Source organism: Gigantopelta aegis, chromosome 2, assembly GCF_016097555.1.
Source record: "Gigantopelta aegis isolate Gae_Host chromosome 2, Gae_host_genome, whole genome shotgun sequence".
Lineage (NCBI taxonomy): Eukaryota > Metazoa > Mollusca > Gastropoda > Neomphalida > Peltospiridae > Gigantopelta > Gigantopelta aegis.
In genome coordinates this window covers 35,505,636-35,521,520 of record NC_054700.1, presented here as the reverse complement: position 1 = coordinate 35,521,520, position 15,885 = coordinate 35,505,636, and the positions used below count along the sequence as shown (strand labels likewise).

At 39.6% G+C, this 15,885-nt stretch overlaps 1 protein-coding gene across 4 annotated transcripts in view; it reads left to right on the top strand.

Annotated features, from left to right (window-relative positions):
- LOC121384553 (tyrosine-protein kinase JAK2-like) overlaps nt 1–15,885 on the top strand; it is a 50,413-nt gene that overhangs the window by 17,535 nt on the left and 16,993 nt on the right. For all 4 annotated transcript variants that reach the window (XM_041515018.1, XM_041515025.1, XM_041515008.1 and 1 more), the window contains 4 exons: nt 2,620–2,832; nt 9,705–9,856; nt 13,050–13,197; nt 15,442–15,790. In XM_041515018.1, the coding sequence (XP_041370952.1) occupies nt 2,620–2,832; nt 9,705–9,856; nt 13,050–13,197; nt 15,442–15,790 (862 nt within the window). The remainder of the gene's footprint in view (nt 1–2,619; nt 2,833–9,704; nt 9,857–13,049; nt 13,198–15,441; nt 15,791–15,885) is intronic.

Here is a 15,885-nt window from a genome sequence, read left to right as displayed (position 1 = left end):
CAAAATATTTGTCATACTCTGGATCCCTGTCTGTGTGCCCATTGGGCTATTTCTCATTCCAGCCAGTGCACTATGACTGGTGTAGCAAAGACTGTGGTATGTACTATCCTGTCTGTGGGATGGTGCATATAAAAGATCCCTTGATATTAATTGAAAAGAGTAGCCCATGAAGTGACAACAGTGGGTTTCCTTTCTCTATATCTGTGTGATCCGTAACCATATGTCTGGCGCTATATAACCATAAATAAAATGTGTTGAGAGTGTCGTTAAATAAAACAATTCCTTCCTTCCTTCCTACTCATTGAGTCATTAAAACTAGCTCTGGGTGGGAGCCGGTACTGGGCTGTGAACCCTGTACCTACCAGCCTTGTGTCCAATGGCGTAACCACTACATCACCGAAGCCGGGACAAAATGCAGTCCTGGCCCCCATCCCACAAAGCGATCTTAGTGCTGAGATCACCGTAAGCTACTTTATTCCCTTGTGATCTTAACGCTAAGATTGCTCATAAAACGGAGCCCAGGTAACCTATGGCACATTTTATTTACATTAATATTACTGTAAAATCCCATCACTATACATAGAGGATAATAAAGGAGTTACCAGTTATTATCAAATTTACAGGGATGAGAATTTTCTGCGGATCCACGGATTTTGGACCCCCAGGGTCGATCCTATGAAACATGTAAATTTGTTGAGAAAATTTGGGGGGAGTGGGGGTAGAATATAGGTATATGCCTTGCACTCTGTGGAAATATCAGTTAAAGTTGAGGTCGTCATGCAGCTGCTATCGTAATATAGCGGCCACCATGTTTATTTCGACACACTGTGTGTATACGAAAATAAAACAAAACTAGCTTTGTGTGTATGTGTTTAGTACTGTTTACTACGACCACTGTGATTGGCTAAAATTGAGACGTCTGAGATATTGAGACCAATTAGCGTAGCTCTTACAGTTCTAGGCCGTTATGTGCAAAAAACAACCTCTGTCAAAGTGTAAGTATGTGCAATTTCATGATTATTGACAGGAGTTTATGCATTATAATAATCCTTTCTATGGTATATAAATTATTCTGTAATTCTGTGATGTATGTGTCTCCTGATGCAGATTTTTACCTTGCAATTGTAAAAAACCCTATAGTATGAGGGGGGCTTTGCCTGGACCCCGGCTAATTTCAGCTGAAAATACAAATTGTTATTCTCATCCCTGAATTTATGTCCCGAGTGAAATAATTTTCACTTTTCACAAGCTTTAGTGAGTGACAAATGAAAATTATTTCATGAGGGTCATAAATTTAATAATGACTGGTACAGAGTTTGATATTCTATTTATTACCTGAGCTATTTTTTCTCTTAAAAAGCCTTTATTTTCGACACACATGCACATACATGTATAGAAACAATATAAACCACTTTACGCACTGTTCTGAGTATTGCTATAACTTTGTAATTTAATCACCTTCATAGATAATTTTCAAAAACAAAAGTTCTCTTTATTCTGGTACTAAATCTATAATGAATTGCATTAAAATGACATTTTATTATAAATTTAACACCAAAAACAGACAGCCGTAAACGCAAATTCTTTAAACTACATGACATCATTGTGTGTGTTTGCCAAATCGTGATGACGTCATATTTAGTACCGACAAGGTCATTGGTTTGTATAAACGTCAAATCATCCAATAGTATTGTTCGTTAGACCAGTGCATAATAATTTCTCAGTGAGAAATTATTAAAAAAATGTCCCCCATTTTGAATGCCTGCTGGGGTAATAAACACTGATACTTTGCTATTCATTTGTACCACTGTTCTCACTGTACTGATACAGTATGTGTATCTAAATAACACTCATTTGATCAAAACTTGACCGGCCTCGGTGGCACAGTGGTTAAGCCATCGGACTACAGGCTGGTAGGTACTGGGTTCGGATCCCAGTCGAGGCATGGGATTTTTAATCCAGATACCGACTCCAAACCCTGAGTGAGTGCTCTGCAAGGCTTAATGGGTAGGTGTAAACCACTTGCACCGACCAGTGATCCATAACTGGTTCAACAAAGGCCATGATTTGTGCTATCCTGCCTGTGGGAAGTGCAAATAAAAGATCCTTTGCTGCCTGTCAAAAAAAGAGTAGCCTATGTGGCGACAGCGGGTTTCCTCTTCAAAACAGTGTCAAAATGACCATATGTTTGACGTCCAATAGCCGATGATAAGATAAAAAATCAATGTGCTCTAGTGGTGTCGTTAAATAAAACAAACTTTACTTTTTGATCAAAACTTTGGTCACATAGTGACTGTTATAGTTTGATATCAGGTCATAGGTTTTAACGTGGACCTTCAGAATAAGCTGTTGTAGCACACGCCTGTCATGAGCGCAGGTGTCAACTTTCGCCAGTTCCTCCATCCACGAGAGGATTGTTTAATATGATTTTGTGGGGAACAAAGTACCATTTACGCCTTCCTTGACATATGGTAACTGCCTGGTAACCTGAACAATCATTCTCGACTTATTTTGAAGCCTGCCTTTACTTTTGACAACTGTAACCTTTGATTTGCAATAACATTGTTTTTCACCCAATGCCTATTAACCTTTCATTGATTTGTCTATATTCTGTTACAGGCGTTTCAAGAAAGCATGTCCAAGCTGTTGGAAATGAGGCACAGTCTTTTCATCCATTTCCTTGGCAACATGATCGCGCCTCCGTACAGGGTGGTCCTGGAGCTGGCACCAGGTGGGAACCTGGAGCGACTTCTGAAGCAGACGGAACACCCTCTTTCTTTGATGCAGATAATGTTGGTAGCGGACCAGGTCTCTCAAGGCATCCACTGGCTGGTAAATAGAACCCGTTTATAGTGCGCAATACCCACTTTCTCTGATGCAGATAATGTTGGTAGCGGACTAAGTCTCTCAAGGCATCCACTGGCTGGTAAATTTCTGTCCCGGACCAGTTCACTGGGCATCCAGAGAACGGGCCCGGGATGGACATGCTTGAAACCCTAGTGGTATATGAGCATGTAAATAAATATTGGAATGGAATGGCTGGTAAATAAAACTAGTTTATAGTGTGGAACACCCACTTTCTCTGATGCAGATAATGTTGGTAGCAGACCAGGTCTCTCAAGGCATCCACTGGCTGGTAAATAGAACCAGTTTATAGTGCGCAACATCCGCTTTCTTTGATGCAGATAATGTTGGTAGCAGACCAGGTCTCTCAAGGCATCCACTGGCTGGTAAATAGAACTAGTTTATAGTGTGGAACACCCGCTTTCTCTGATGCAGATAATGTTGGTAGCAGACCAGGTCTCTCAAGGCATCCACTGGCTGGTAAATAGAACTAGTTTATAGTGTGGAACACTCACTTTCTCTGATGCAGATAATGTTGGTAGCAGACTAGGTCTCTCAAGGCATCCACTGGCTGGTAAATAGAACTAGTTTATAGTGTGGAACACTCACTTTCTCTGATGCAGATAATGTTGGTAGCGGACTAGGTCTCTCAAGGCATCCACTGGCTGGTAAATAGAACCAGTTTATAGTGCAGAACACCTGCTTTCTTTGATGCAGATAATGTTGGTAGCAGACTAGGTCTCTCAAGGCATCCATTGGCTAGTAAATAGAACCCATTTATAGTGTGGAACACCCGCTTTCTCTGATGCAGATAATGTTGGTAGCAGACCAGGTCTCTCAAGGCATCCACTGGCTGGTAAATAGAACCAGTTTATAGTGCAGAACACCCGCTTTCTTTGATGCAGATAATGTTGGTAGCAGACCAGCTCTCTCAAGGCATCCACTGGCTGGTAAATAGAACTAGTTTATAGTGCAGAACACCCGCTTTCTTTGATGCAGATAATGTTGGTAGCAGACCAGGTCTCTCAAGGCATCCACTGGCTGGTAAATAGAACTAGTTTATAGTGTGGAACACCCACTTTCTCTGATGCAGATAATGTTGGTAGCAGACCAGGTCTCTCAAGGCATCCACTGGCTGGTAAATAGAACCAGTTTATAGTGCGCAACATCCGCTTTCTTTGATGCAGATAATGTTGGTAGCAGACCAGCTCTCTCAAGGCATCCTCTGGCTGGTAAATAGAACTAGTTTATAGTGTGGAACACCCGCTTTCTTTGATGTAGATAATGTTGGTAGCGGACTAGGTCTCTCAAGGCATCCTCTGGCTGGTAAATAGAACTAGTTTATAGTGCAGAACATCCGCTTTCTTTGATGCAGATAATGTTGGTTGTGGACTAGGTCTCTCAAGGCATCCTCTGGCTGGTAAATAGAACCAGTTTATAGTGCAGAACACCCGCTTTCTTTGATGCAGATAATGTTGGTAGCAGACCAGGTCTCTCAAGGCATCCACTGGCTGGTAAATAGAACTAGTTTATAGTGTGGAACACCCACTTTCTCTGATGCAGATAATGTTGGTAGCAGACCAGGTCTCTCAAGGCATCCACTGGCTGGTAAATAGAACCAGTTTATAGTGCGCAACATCCGCTTTCTTTGATGCAGATAATGTTGGTAGCAGACCAGCTCTCTCAAGGCATCCTCTGGCTGGTAAATAGAACTAGTTTATAGTGCAGAACATCCGCTTTCTTTGATGCAGATAATGTTGGTAGCGGACTAGGTCTCTCAAGGCATCCTCTGGCTGGTAAATAGAACCAGTTTATAGTGCAGAACACCCGCTTTCTTTGATGCAGATAATGTTGGTAGCAGACTAGGTCTCTCAAGGCATCCATTGGCTAGTAAATAGAACCCATTTATAGTGCGCAACATCCACTTTCTTTGATGCAGATAATGTTGGTAGCAGACCAGCTCTCTCAAGGCATCCTCTGGCTGGTAAATAGAACTAGTTTATAGTGTGGAACACCCGCTTTCTTTGATGCAGATAATGTTGGTAGCGGACTAGGTCTCTCAAGGCATCCTCTGGCTGGTAAATAGAACTAGTTTATAGTGCAGAACATCCGCTTTCTTTGATGCAGATAATGTTCTCTCAAGGTAGCGGACTAGGTCTCTCAAGGCATCCTCTGGCTGGTAAATAGAACTAGTTTATAGTGCAGAACATCCGCTTTCTTTGATGCAGATAATGTTGGTAGCAGACTAGGTCTCTCAAGGCATCCACTGGCTGGTAAATAGAACCAGTTTATAGTGCGCAACACCCGCTTTCTTTGATGCAGATAATGTTGGTAGCAGACCAGGTCTCTTTCTTTGATGCAGATAATGTTGGTAGCAGACCAGGTCCAAGGCTGGCTGGTAAATAGAACCCATTTTATAGTGCGCAACATCCGCTTTCTTTGATGCAGATAATGTTGGTAGCAGACCAGGTCTCTCAAGGCATTTATAGTGTGGAACACTGGCTGGTAAATAGAACCAGTTTATAGTGCAGAACAAGGCCCGCTTTCTTTGATGCAGATAATGTTGGTAGCAGACTAGGTCTCTCAAGGCATCCATTGGCTAGTAAATAGAACCCATTTATAGTGCGCAACATCCACTTTCTTTGATGCAGATAATGTTGGTAGCAGACCAGCTCTCTCAAGGCATCCACTGGCTGGTAAATAGAACCAGTTTATAGTGCAGAACACCCGCTTTCTTTGATGCAGATAATGTTGGTAGCAGACCAGGTCTCTCAAGGCATCCACTGGCTGGTAAATAGAACCAATTTATAGTGCGCAACATCCGCTTTCTTTGATGCAGATAATGTTGGTAGCAGACCAGCACTCTCAAGGCATTCACTGGCTGGTAAATAGAACCAGTTTATAGTGCAGAACACCCGCTTTCTTTGATGCAGATAATGTTGGTAGCAGACCAGGTCTCTCAAGGCATCCACTGGCTGGTAAATAGAACCCATTTATAGTGCGCAACATCTGCTTTCTTTGATGCAGATAATGTTGGTAGCAGACCAGCTCTCTCAAGGCATCCACTGGCTGGTAAATAGAACCAGTTTATAGTGCGCAACATCCGCTTTTTTTGATGCAGATAATGTTGGTAGCAGACCAGCTCTCTCAAGGCATCCTCTGGCTGGTAAATAGAACCAGTTTATAGTGCAGAACACCTGCTTTCTTTGATGCAGATAATGTTGGTAGCGGACCAGGTCTCTCAAGGCATCCTCTGGCTGGTAAATAGAACTAGTTTATAGTGTGGAACACCCGCTTTCTTTGATGCAGATAATGTTGGTAGCAGACCAGGTCTCTCAAGGCATCCTCTGGCTGGTAAATAGAACTAGTTTATAGTGTGGAACACCCGCTTTCTTTGATGCAGATAATGTTGGTAGCGGACTAGGTCTCTCAAGGCATCCACTGGCTGGTAAATAGAACTAGTTTATAGTGTGGAACACCCGCTTTCTTTGATGCAGATAATGTTGGTAGCGGACTAGGTCTCTCAAGGCATCCACTGGCTGGTAAATAGAACCAGTTTATAGTGCAGAACATCTGCTTTCTTTGATGCAGATAATGTTGGTAGCGGACTAGGTCTCTCAAGGCATCCTCTGGCTGGTAAATAGAACTAGTTTATAGTGCAGAACACCTGCTTTCTTTGATGCAGATAATGTTGGTAGCAGACTAGGTCTCTCAAGGCATCCATTGGCTAGTAAATAGAACCCATTTATAGTGCGCAACATCCACTTTCTTTGATGCAGATAATGTTGGTAGCAGACCAGCTCTCTCAAGGCATCCACTGGCTGGTAAATAGAACCAGTTTATAGTGCAGAACACCCGCTTTCTTTGATGCAGATAATGTTGGTAGCAGACCAGGTCTCTCAAGGCATCCACTGGCTGGTAAATAGAACCAATTTATAGTGCGCAACATCCGCTTTCTTTGATGCAGATAATGTTGGTAGCAGACCAGCTCTCTCAAGGCATCCACTGGCTGGTAAATAGAACCAGTTTATAGTGCAGAACACCCACTTTCTTTGATGCAGATAATGTTGGTAGCAGACCAGGTCTCTCAAGGCATCCACTGGCTGGTAAATAGAACCCATTTATAGTGCGCAACATCTGCTTTCTTTGATGCAGATAATGTTGGTAGCAGACCAGCTCTCTCAAGGCATCCACTGGCTGGTAAATAGAACCAGTTTATAGTGTGGAACACCCACTTTCTCTGATGCAGATAATGTTGGTAGCGGACTAAGTCTCTCAAGGCATCCACTGGCTGGTAAATAGAACCCATTTATAGTGCGCAACATCCGCTTTCTTTGATGCAGATAATGTTGGTAGCAGACCAGCTCTCTCAAGGCATCCACTGGCTGGTAAATAGAACCAGTTTATAGTGTGGAACACCCGCTTTCTTTGATGCAGATAATGTTGGTAGCGGACCAGGTCTCTCAAGGCATCCACTGGCTGGTAAATAGAACCAGTTTATAGTGCAGAACACCCACTTTCTTTGATGCAGATAATGTTGGTAGCGGACCAGGTCTTTCAAGGCACCTGGTAAATAGAACCAGTTTATAGTGCGGAACACCCGCTTTCTTTGATGTAGATAATGTTGGTAGCAGACCAGGTATCTCAAGGCATCCACTGGCTGGTAAATAGAACCCGTTTATAGTGTGCAACACCCGCTTTCTTTGATGCAGATAATGCTGGTAGCAGACCAGGTCTCTCAAGGTATCCACTGGCTGGTAAATAGAACCAGTTTATAGTGTACAAGAATATTATACTACGAGGCCACCTAGCAGTTGAGTGGTATAAATCTTGTGAACTGTAAACAAGTACTATAAATAACATGGCAAAACAACTGGTATGTGGTTCTGTATGTATTACATACAACATTTTTCTATATTATAATTAACAAAAAGTTTAATTAAATAACACAACTAACTTTGTCTGGAAAGTTGGTTAAATTTTATGGACTGGCTAGGAACATGACATCATGGCGTTATTAGAGTGAACACATATTATGCATGTGAGATTTTTTATTACACATATGTTCAATAACATTTTTTTTATTGCACAGTCAGAATTGTCTTTATTACTATTGTAATTAAATGGGTAGGTAATAAAATGTATTTCACACTTGTAAAGGAAGGGCTAGGATCGATCTGCATTATTAGGCCCATTGGGCTATTTCTCTTTCCAGCCAGTGCATCACAACTGGTATATCAAAGACAGTGGTATGTGTTATCCTGTCTGTGGGATGGTGCATATAAAAATTATCTTGCTACTAATGGAAAAATGTAGCAGGTTTCCTCTCTTAAGCAGTCCATACACGAAAAAGAAGAGGAGAGAAAATTTCTTCTTCTTTATAAATATAACATTAATAAAATTATGAATGCACTGTCTGTTTTGTGTCTTTTATTTTTATTAAAATATATATTAACTTTGAATTATGTTTTCTTGCAATATTTACTAGCATTTACCTATCAGGGTTGGGAATTCTCCTCGCATCAGCTCTTTTCCTCTCATGGAACATTGCATTTCTTCGCATTTTAATCGTCCTTTCCTCCAAAATGTGTCAGATGGCACAGATTTTAACCTAGGATTTCAAGAATTTCCGGGACCCCTCTAGATTTCCTCTTTTATTAGTATTTTATGAATAAAATGTTAATTATTTAATAACGATTTGTCGTTAAACAAAACAATCTTTAAACTTTATTTAATAATAATTTGCTATTTCATCCATAAGAAAATTTCTAAAATATGGCTGCTCATTTGTTCTAAGTTTCTTTAGCAGTTCAACATGGCCAAACTTTTTTGTCTGCAAAAAATTGTTTGGACCATGTCATTCTTTTTTATGTTTTCGCTTAGAGCAATGGTTAGAGGACAAATGACGTAAAATATTGTGTAAATAATTGCGTCGTTGGTGGCTAATAAATATTCATCAATAATATTGTATCAATATTATTGTCAATTAAATTGATCGTGTATGGGCTGCTTTAAATGACTGGCTTCAGATAATGAAATAGTGTGCAATAATTTGACAAAGTGCCATCAACGACACAATAGTATTGAAAAACCTTCAATAAATATCTACCGATGTTTGATTTTGTCAATATATTGTGTCGATCAAAAACTTGCTTCAATATCACACACTAATGATCAATAATATTGTAAATTTTTATAATTGACAATGTTATTGTCAATAAAATTGATCGTGTATGGGCTGCTTAAGACTATGTCAGAGTTACCAAATGTTTGACATCCAATATCTGATGATTAATAAATCAATGTGCTCTAGTGGTGTTGTTAAACAAAACAAACTCTTAAGACTATGTTTGCGTTTTTGACATAATGTACCATGTATACTTATTTCATTCTTTTTAGCTCTTTTTGTTTTTCCAAAACAACCATATGTAAAGTATCTCTACTTGACTGGTATTGTTGTTAAAAATAAATTACACACCTTCCAGACAAAACATAACTTAAAATCTACTTACTGATTAACACGAGATTATAATAAATATTAATAAGACAGAATGTAACTTGAAATTGTTTTGTCGAATAATTTGTTTACTACTTTCAGCCAAATTGTTATGGACATTTTCAAGACAAAGGCTTTAATACAAATATTGATTATTTCATCCCATTTGTTATTAAAAGTTACAACACGACGTGCAGCACAGTTCCAACACAGTTACAACATAGAAGATTCGTTACTTTAAACAATGTATCAACTGACATTATAACTTTCAGAGAAACAAGTCTTTGACTCATGGTAAAGTTTATCCCATTTGTTATTAAACACAGTTTTGTTACAGTGTATCATTTGACATTATACCTTTCAGAGAGACAAGTCTTTGACTCATGGTAATCTCAGGAGTCGAAACATTCTCGTGTTCAAGGTCATCAGGTCAGACATCTCGATAAAAATAGGTGACCCGGGATTGGTGTCTCATTTCAACAACATGCCACTGACACACAATTACAACCAGGAACGGTAAGTGGCAGTGTACTTCAACCAGGGTTTAATTTGTCAATCGCCAAAATGCGACTTAATTTTTCACTACTGCAGACCAGATATCTCGCCCGACATGACACAAGTCGACATACTGTACAACGAGCATTCCCCAATTCATATTTCCCACTGTCTTGCACACAGCAATCACCAGAAATAATAACCATACACAGGAAATAGATTATTTTGCTGTATGGCAGCTTTAATTTTTCATTTTTCAGTGGAAAATACCTGGGAATTTAGAATTTTCGGCATGTATTTTTGCTTGACAACAATGGCGGCACGTCACGGTCATTTTCAGGAATCGATAGCTGATTGTGACAGCTAATTTGATAATAAATATGATCGTTTTACGAACAATGAAAATCACGAATTGTAGTTGTTTTTTGTTTTTTTATTCTGGTCACAAAAGCATAGTTATTGGGAATCTGGCCACAAATGCCAAATTAAATGCAAAAAATTAGAAAAACCCACAAAAATAATACTTACCGATTCAGATATGAACTTTATTTTATGTATTTATAAAAAAAAATTAATTGAAAATATGTGAGTAGAAGTTATAAATTTGTACCCCCTCACCATGGTTTTTATCCAAAATTAATCCATTAGTCGGAAGGTTAAAGTTGAATTTGGAGAAAATATGTCATTACCAATTTGCCAAAATACCAGTACTGTATTGCTATTTTTTGTTGTTATCTTGCTACCATTAGGCCTGATCCCCATTAACGCGATTCTGCACGTGGTTTTTTTTTATCATGTGCAGTTTCTGCAAGTGGAAATGTGCATTTCCATATCTGTCTTTTCTCTAGGAGATTACTATACAAAATTTTACGTTGTCGGAATGCGAAAATAATTGCTTCACGTAATGACGTCACCGCAATGAAAACCTCGCTGCGAAAAAAACTCATTGATTCACTTTTTTCTTCAGCGTGCAGAATAGCATATATGGAAAATTCCTATGTACATTATATCAATAAACTTGTGGAAACACACAAAATTGCATTAATGGAAAAAAGAGTAGGTTTATCAATGTGACTTAGCAACAAACTAGAGTTAGAGGGCTTTTTGGCAAACAGCTAGCATCGGCTTTATGACTTTGGACCAGATATCGCATGATTATTCTGGCAATAAATAGGCAATAAATAGCCCTAAAATTGTATACAAGGGTTAGGGTTATTGTTTGTTTTATAGCAGTCTCGCACTTGCGATGGCAATGACTACTGAAAATTGGGTGGGGTGTTTTCAATAGAGCCCTGACTCTATCTTAGCAGTAAGATCATCTTAAGTGCATAACTACCTAATGCACTTAATGTGCTAAAATCGCTTAGTATAACAGGGCCCAGGATAATAACTTGTTGACTTGTTGCAAATTGAGGGCCAGGATGTATGATCGGTTTAGGATCGATCCCCGTCGGTGGACCCATTGGGGTTTTTTTCTCATTCCAACCAGCGCACCACAACTGGTTTATCAAAGGCTGTGGTATGTTCCATCCTGTCTGTGGGATGGCACATATAAAATATCCCTTGCCAGGGCAAAAAAATTTGCTTTTTTTTTCACGAGAATCCATGTGGATTCCCATTGAAGGAGTCTACGGGAATCCTCCGATTCTAAACATTTTCAAAGAAGAATTTTATCAACAGTGTTAGTTTAGAGAATTCTGTGTTATATGCTACTAACTGTATATGGATAAAACAAAAAAACCTTACTATTTACTGGAAAGAAAAAACAATTTGATAGTAACAGTCTATCCAATTTTAAAGCAAAAAACAAAACAAAACAACCCCCCCCCCCCCCAAAAAAACAACCCCAAAAAACAACAAAATAACCCTGTTTGTTTGTGTTGCTTTTTTACAAACAGGTTTTTTAGTTGTTGGTTCGATTTTTTCTTTATAGTCAAGTTTTTTTTTTAGGTGTCTTACCAGCCCCATGTTCAGTCAGCAAACGTTTCGCTAATGTTCGCAAACTATTTGATTGGTTTCCAATGTGGCATTTGGTTTACCGTGAACGGCATAAACCAGTCTATAGCGGACGTTTTTTCTGCTCGGTCTGGCTGAACGCAGCCCATTACTTTTCGAAGATTGCTTATTCGTAAAAGTGCATGGGATACTTTTGCTGATGTATCTTGCGCATTGGTTCAATGTTTGTATGATATTACAGAAACACATTTCCACAAACGACAAAAAAGATGTTTTGATTAAAAAGAGCAGGTGATTCAAGGTTTAGAACATAATATCAGCGAACTAACATAGACATGTCTGATGTATTACTGATTTTTGGAACACTTAATTACTGTCTATTGTTATTATGTAAGAACTGAACAACATTTTCCTTTCGGTTCTCTTCGTTGACAATTTGGTTCATAGAAATGGGCCAACCACCGCTTGGCTCCAGGCCAGACTAGTCTCGATAAACCACTATGTTTCGAACATGCACAGATTTGAATAATTCTACGCGTTTGAAGCCAGTTTAAACTGAAGCTTCATAACCAGACTACTTTTTATTTTTTATTTTTTATTTTTTTAAATTCGGTAACGTTTTACTCACTGATTATTCAATTTAATTAATTTTTGGAAATATTTCACGCGAATCCAAATAGATTTGAATGTTTTATGCTTGCGCGAATCCTGGCGCGAATTTTTAGCCCTGCTTGCAACAGATGGAAAAATGCAGCAGGTTTCTGCTCTAAGACAATATGGAAAAATTACCAAATGTTTGACATCCAAGAGGTAATGAAAATACATCAATGTGCTCCACGATAAACAAAACTAAATTTTAATGCTAAGATAGCTTTGAAAATATGGACCCAGGTTAGAGATTTCCAAAGCTGTCTTGGCACTACGATATCATAAAACTGTTGCAGCACCATAGCCCACGGTTTTACGATATCGTAGTACTAAGATAGCTTTGAAAATATGAACCCAGGCTATCTTGGCGCTACGATATCATAAAACTATTGCAGCACCATAGCCTACGGCGGTTTTACGATATCGTAGTGCTAAGATAGCTTTGAAAACATGAACCCAGATTAAAGATTTCCAAAGCTATCTTGGCGCTACGATATCATAAAACTGTTGCAGCACCATAGCCTACGACGGTTTTATGATATCATAGTGCTAAGATAGCTTTGAAAATAGGGGCCCAGGATACTAACTTGTTGACATTCGCATGTTGCAGATTGCCGTGGATTGCAGTGGAGTTGTACTCTGACCTGCGCAGACAAACAATAGCATCGGACATCTATGCATTCGCCATGTTGTGGTGGGAACTACTGTCCCACGGTCAGAGGCCTTTGGCGGACATTAAACCCAAAAGTCCACAGAAGGTGAGAAACAAAACTACACAAGAGTAGAATCAGCTAGACATACATGTAGGTGACCAGCTGTAGTCCGTCCCATCCTCCTACAAAAATGGGTTTCTTTTTATAAATAAATTCAGTTTTGTTTGACGTAAGAAAAAAATTAAAAGTATTTTGGAAATTACCAAAAAATATTCTTTTTGTTTTCAATTTAGAAAACAATCGTCTCAGAAATAAATAACTTGTAGTCAATTCCATAGCATAAAAAAAGGTGTTCCCTGTGCAACGGACTGGAGGTGAATATCCCCGCATGACAAGTCGTCAAGGGATGTAGCATCTTGCCCGCACCAGGGATTACAAAATACCATTGCCCAACGCCCGGGGTAAGTGGAATATGATCGTCGGACAAATGATGGGACACGATCTCACTTGCCCGTAATTAAACAATTTAATTCTCAATAAAACGGCATTACCCTAGGTGTTTCAGGGATATAGCCCAAAAGGAGAAAATTAAATCAATTTATTGTTATTATTTTTAATCTCTACTTCGAGAAATGCTATAACCAAATAGTATGTGCCTTGGGAGGGGTAATATTTACTGGATTTGTATAGAGAAATACCTTTAAACTGTAATTTCTTTACAACTACTAGACCATTATGACATGGAAAAAAGCATCAATTTGGCTATTCTAATTACCCCCCACTCCCAGTAAATTTGTGTCCTGCACTCAATGAGTCTGGTAGGAGTGTGACGTAGCCCAGTGGTAAAACATTCGCTTGATGCGCGGTTGGTCTAGGATCGATCCCCGTCGGTGGTCCCATTGGGCTATTTCTCATTCCAGCCAGTGCTCCACAGCTGGTGTATACAAGGGCCGTGGTATCTGCTGTCCTCTCTGTGGGATGGTGCATATAAAAGATCCCTTGCTGCTAATCGAAAAGAGTAGCCCATGAAATGACGACAGCGGGTTTGCTCTATCAATATCTGTGTCTGACGCCATATAACCGTAAATAAAATGTGTTGAGTGCGTTGTTAAATAAAACATTTCCTTCTGTCAATATCTGTGTGGTCTTTAACCATATGTCCAATGCCATATAACCGTAAAAAAACATTTCCTTCCTTCCTTCTATGAGTCTGGTAGGTATAGTCAACAATTTACTCCGGTGACTGTTTAGACCCATGGGCATTGTTAATCATTTAATGTGTATGTAGTTTACTTTCATACTAAGTATTAATAATATTCCATGAGCTTGACTGTTTAATTGTTATTGCTTGTACTTATTTTTGTGTTTTATATCCAATTAAGGTTCAAGCATACTGTCCTGGGCACACCTCGACTATCTGGGCTGTCTGTCCAGAACAGTGGGTTAGCTGTTAGTGAGAGAGAAGTCAGTGTAGTGGGCTTACACCTACCCATTGAGTTGTTAAACTCACTCTGGGTGAGAGTCAGAACTGGGATGCAAACCCAGTACCTACCAGCCTTAAGACAAATGGCTTTACCACTACACCACCAAGGCCGTCAATCTGGACCCTGTACTCTGCCAGGATGTAAAAATTAGCCATTAAATATTCTACATTCATTTTATTAGTCCCCTACCGATTCAACCGGAGGGGACAATAAGTCCCACATATAGTTTTCCAGATATTGTTTTCGCAATGCCTTGAGATATTGAGCTAACATTTTGTGTATAGCTTTATCATGTACTATTACAGATGAAGTTTGACTTTCAAGACAATTTACCCGTTTTTCACAGAGTTATGACCCTTGAACTTAGAAGATATGAAAATTAGTTTTCCGGACGTTTTTTGGTAATGCCTGAAGATATTGAGATGACATTTTGTATATAGCTTTATCGTGTACTATTAAAGATCAGGTTCAACATTCATGGTGATTTACAGATTTTTCCACAGAGTTATGGCCCTTGAATTTAGGAGGTATGAAAATTTGTTGGGCCTGGTATGGGACATGTATTTCTTTAGTAGTACTCTCAGAATGGGGTGGGGGGGATGTAGCCCAGTGGTACAGCACTCGCTTGATGCATGTCGGTTTGGGATTGATCCCCGGCGGTAAGGCTATTGGGCTATTTCTTGCTCCAGCCAATGCAACACAGCTGGTATATCACAAGCTGTGGTATGTGCTATCCTGTCTATGGGATAGTGTATATAAAAGAGCCCTAGCTAAAGATTAACAAATGTTTGACACCCAGTAGCCGATGATTAATAAATCAGTGTGCTCTAGTAGTGTTTAACTTTCAGAATGCTTGTTATTTCAGCTTCAGGATTTGATATCTGCTGGCACACGGCCTTCTTGTCCCAAAGGGCTTCACTTCAAGAGTCGTGACTGCAGTGGATGTCCGGCCAAGAATGTGACACAGACTGAAGGAGCGGCACAGTCAGAGACCTGTCCAGTAAATGGGGATAAGAACCAGCCTAACGTGAACTCCAGTCAGAGGAAATCACTGGACGAGCAGCACGACTCCAGTGGCATAGGCATGGGAGACAACTCTGATGACAGTCTGGAAGCCATTAAAACCCAGATTTGGCAGTTCATGCAGAAGTGCTGGACCACGAATGTTACTGATCGGCCAGACATTCAGGAGATTGCTCGCTTCGTCCTGTCAAGTAATTATGAATAAATTGAGGATAATAAACAAGTTACCAGTTATTATCAAATTTATGTCCCGAGAGAAATAATTTTCAGTTGTCACAAGCTGTAG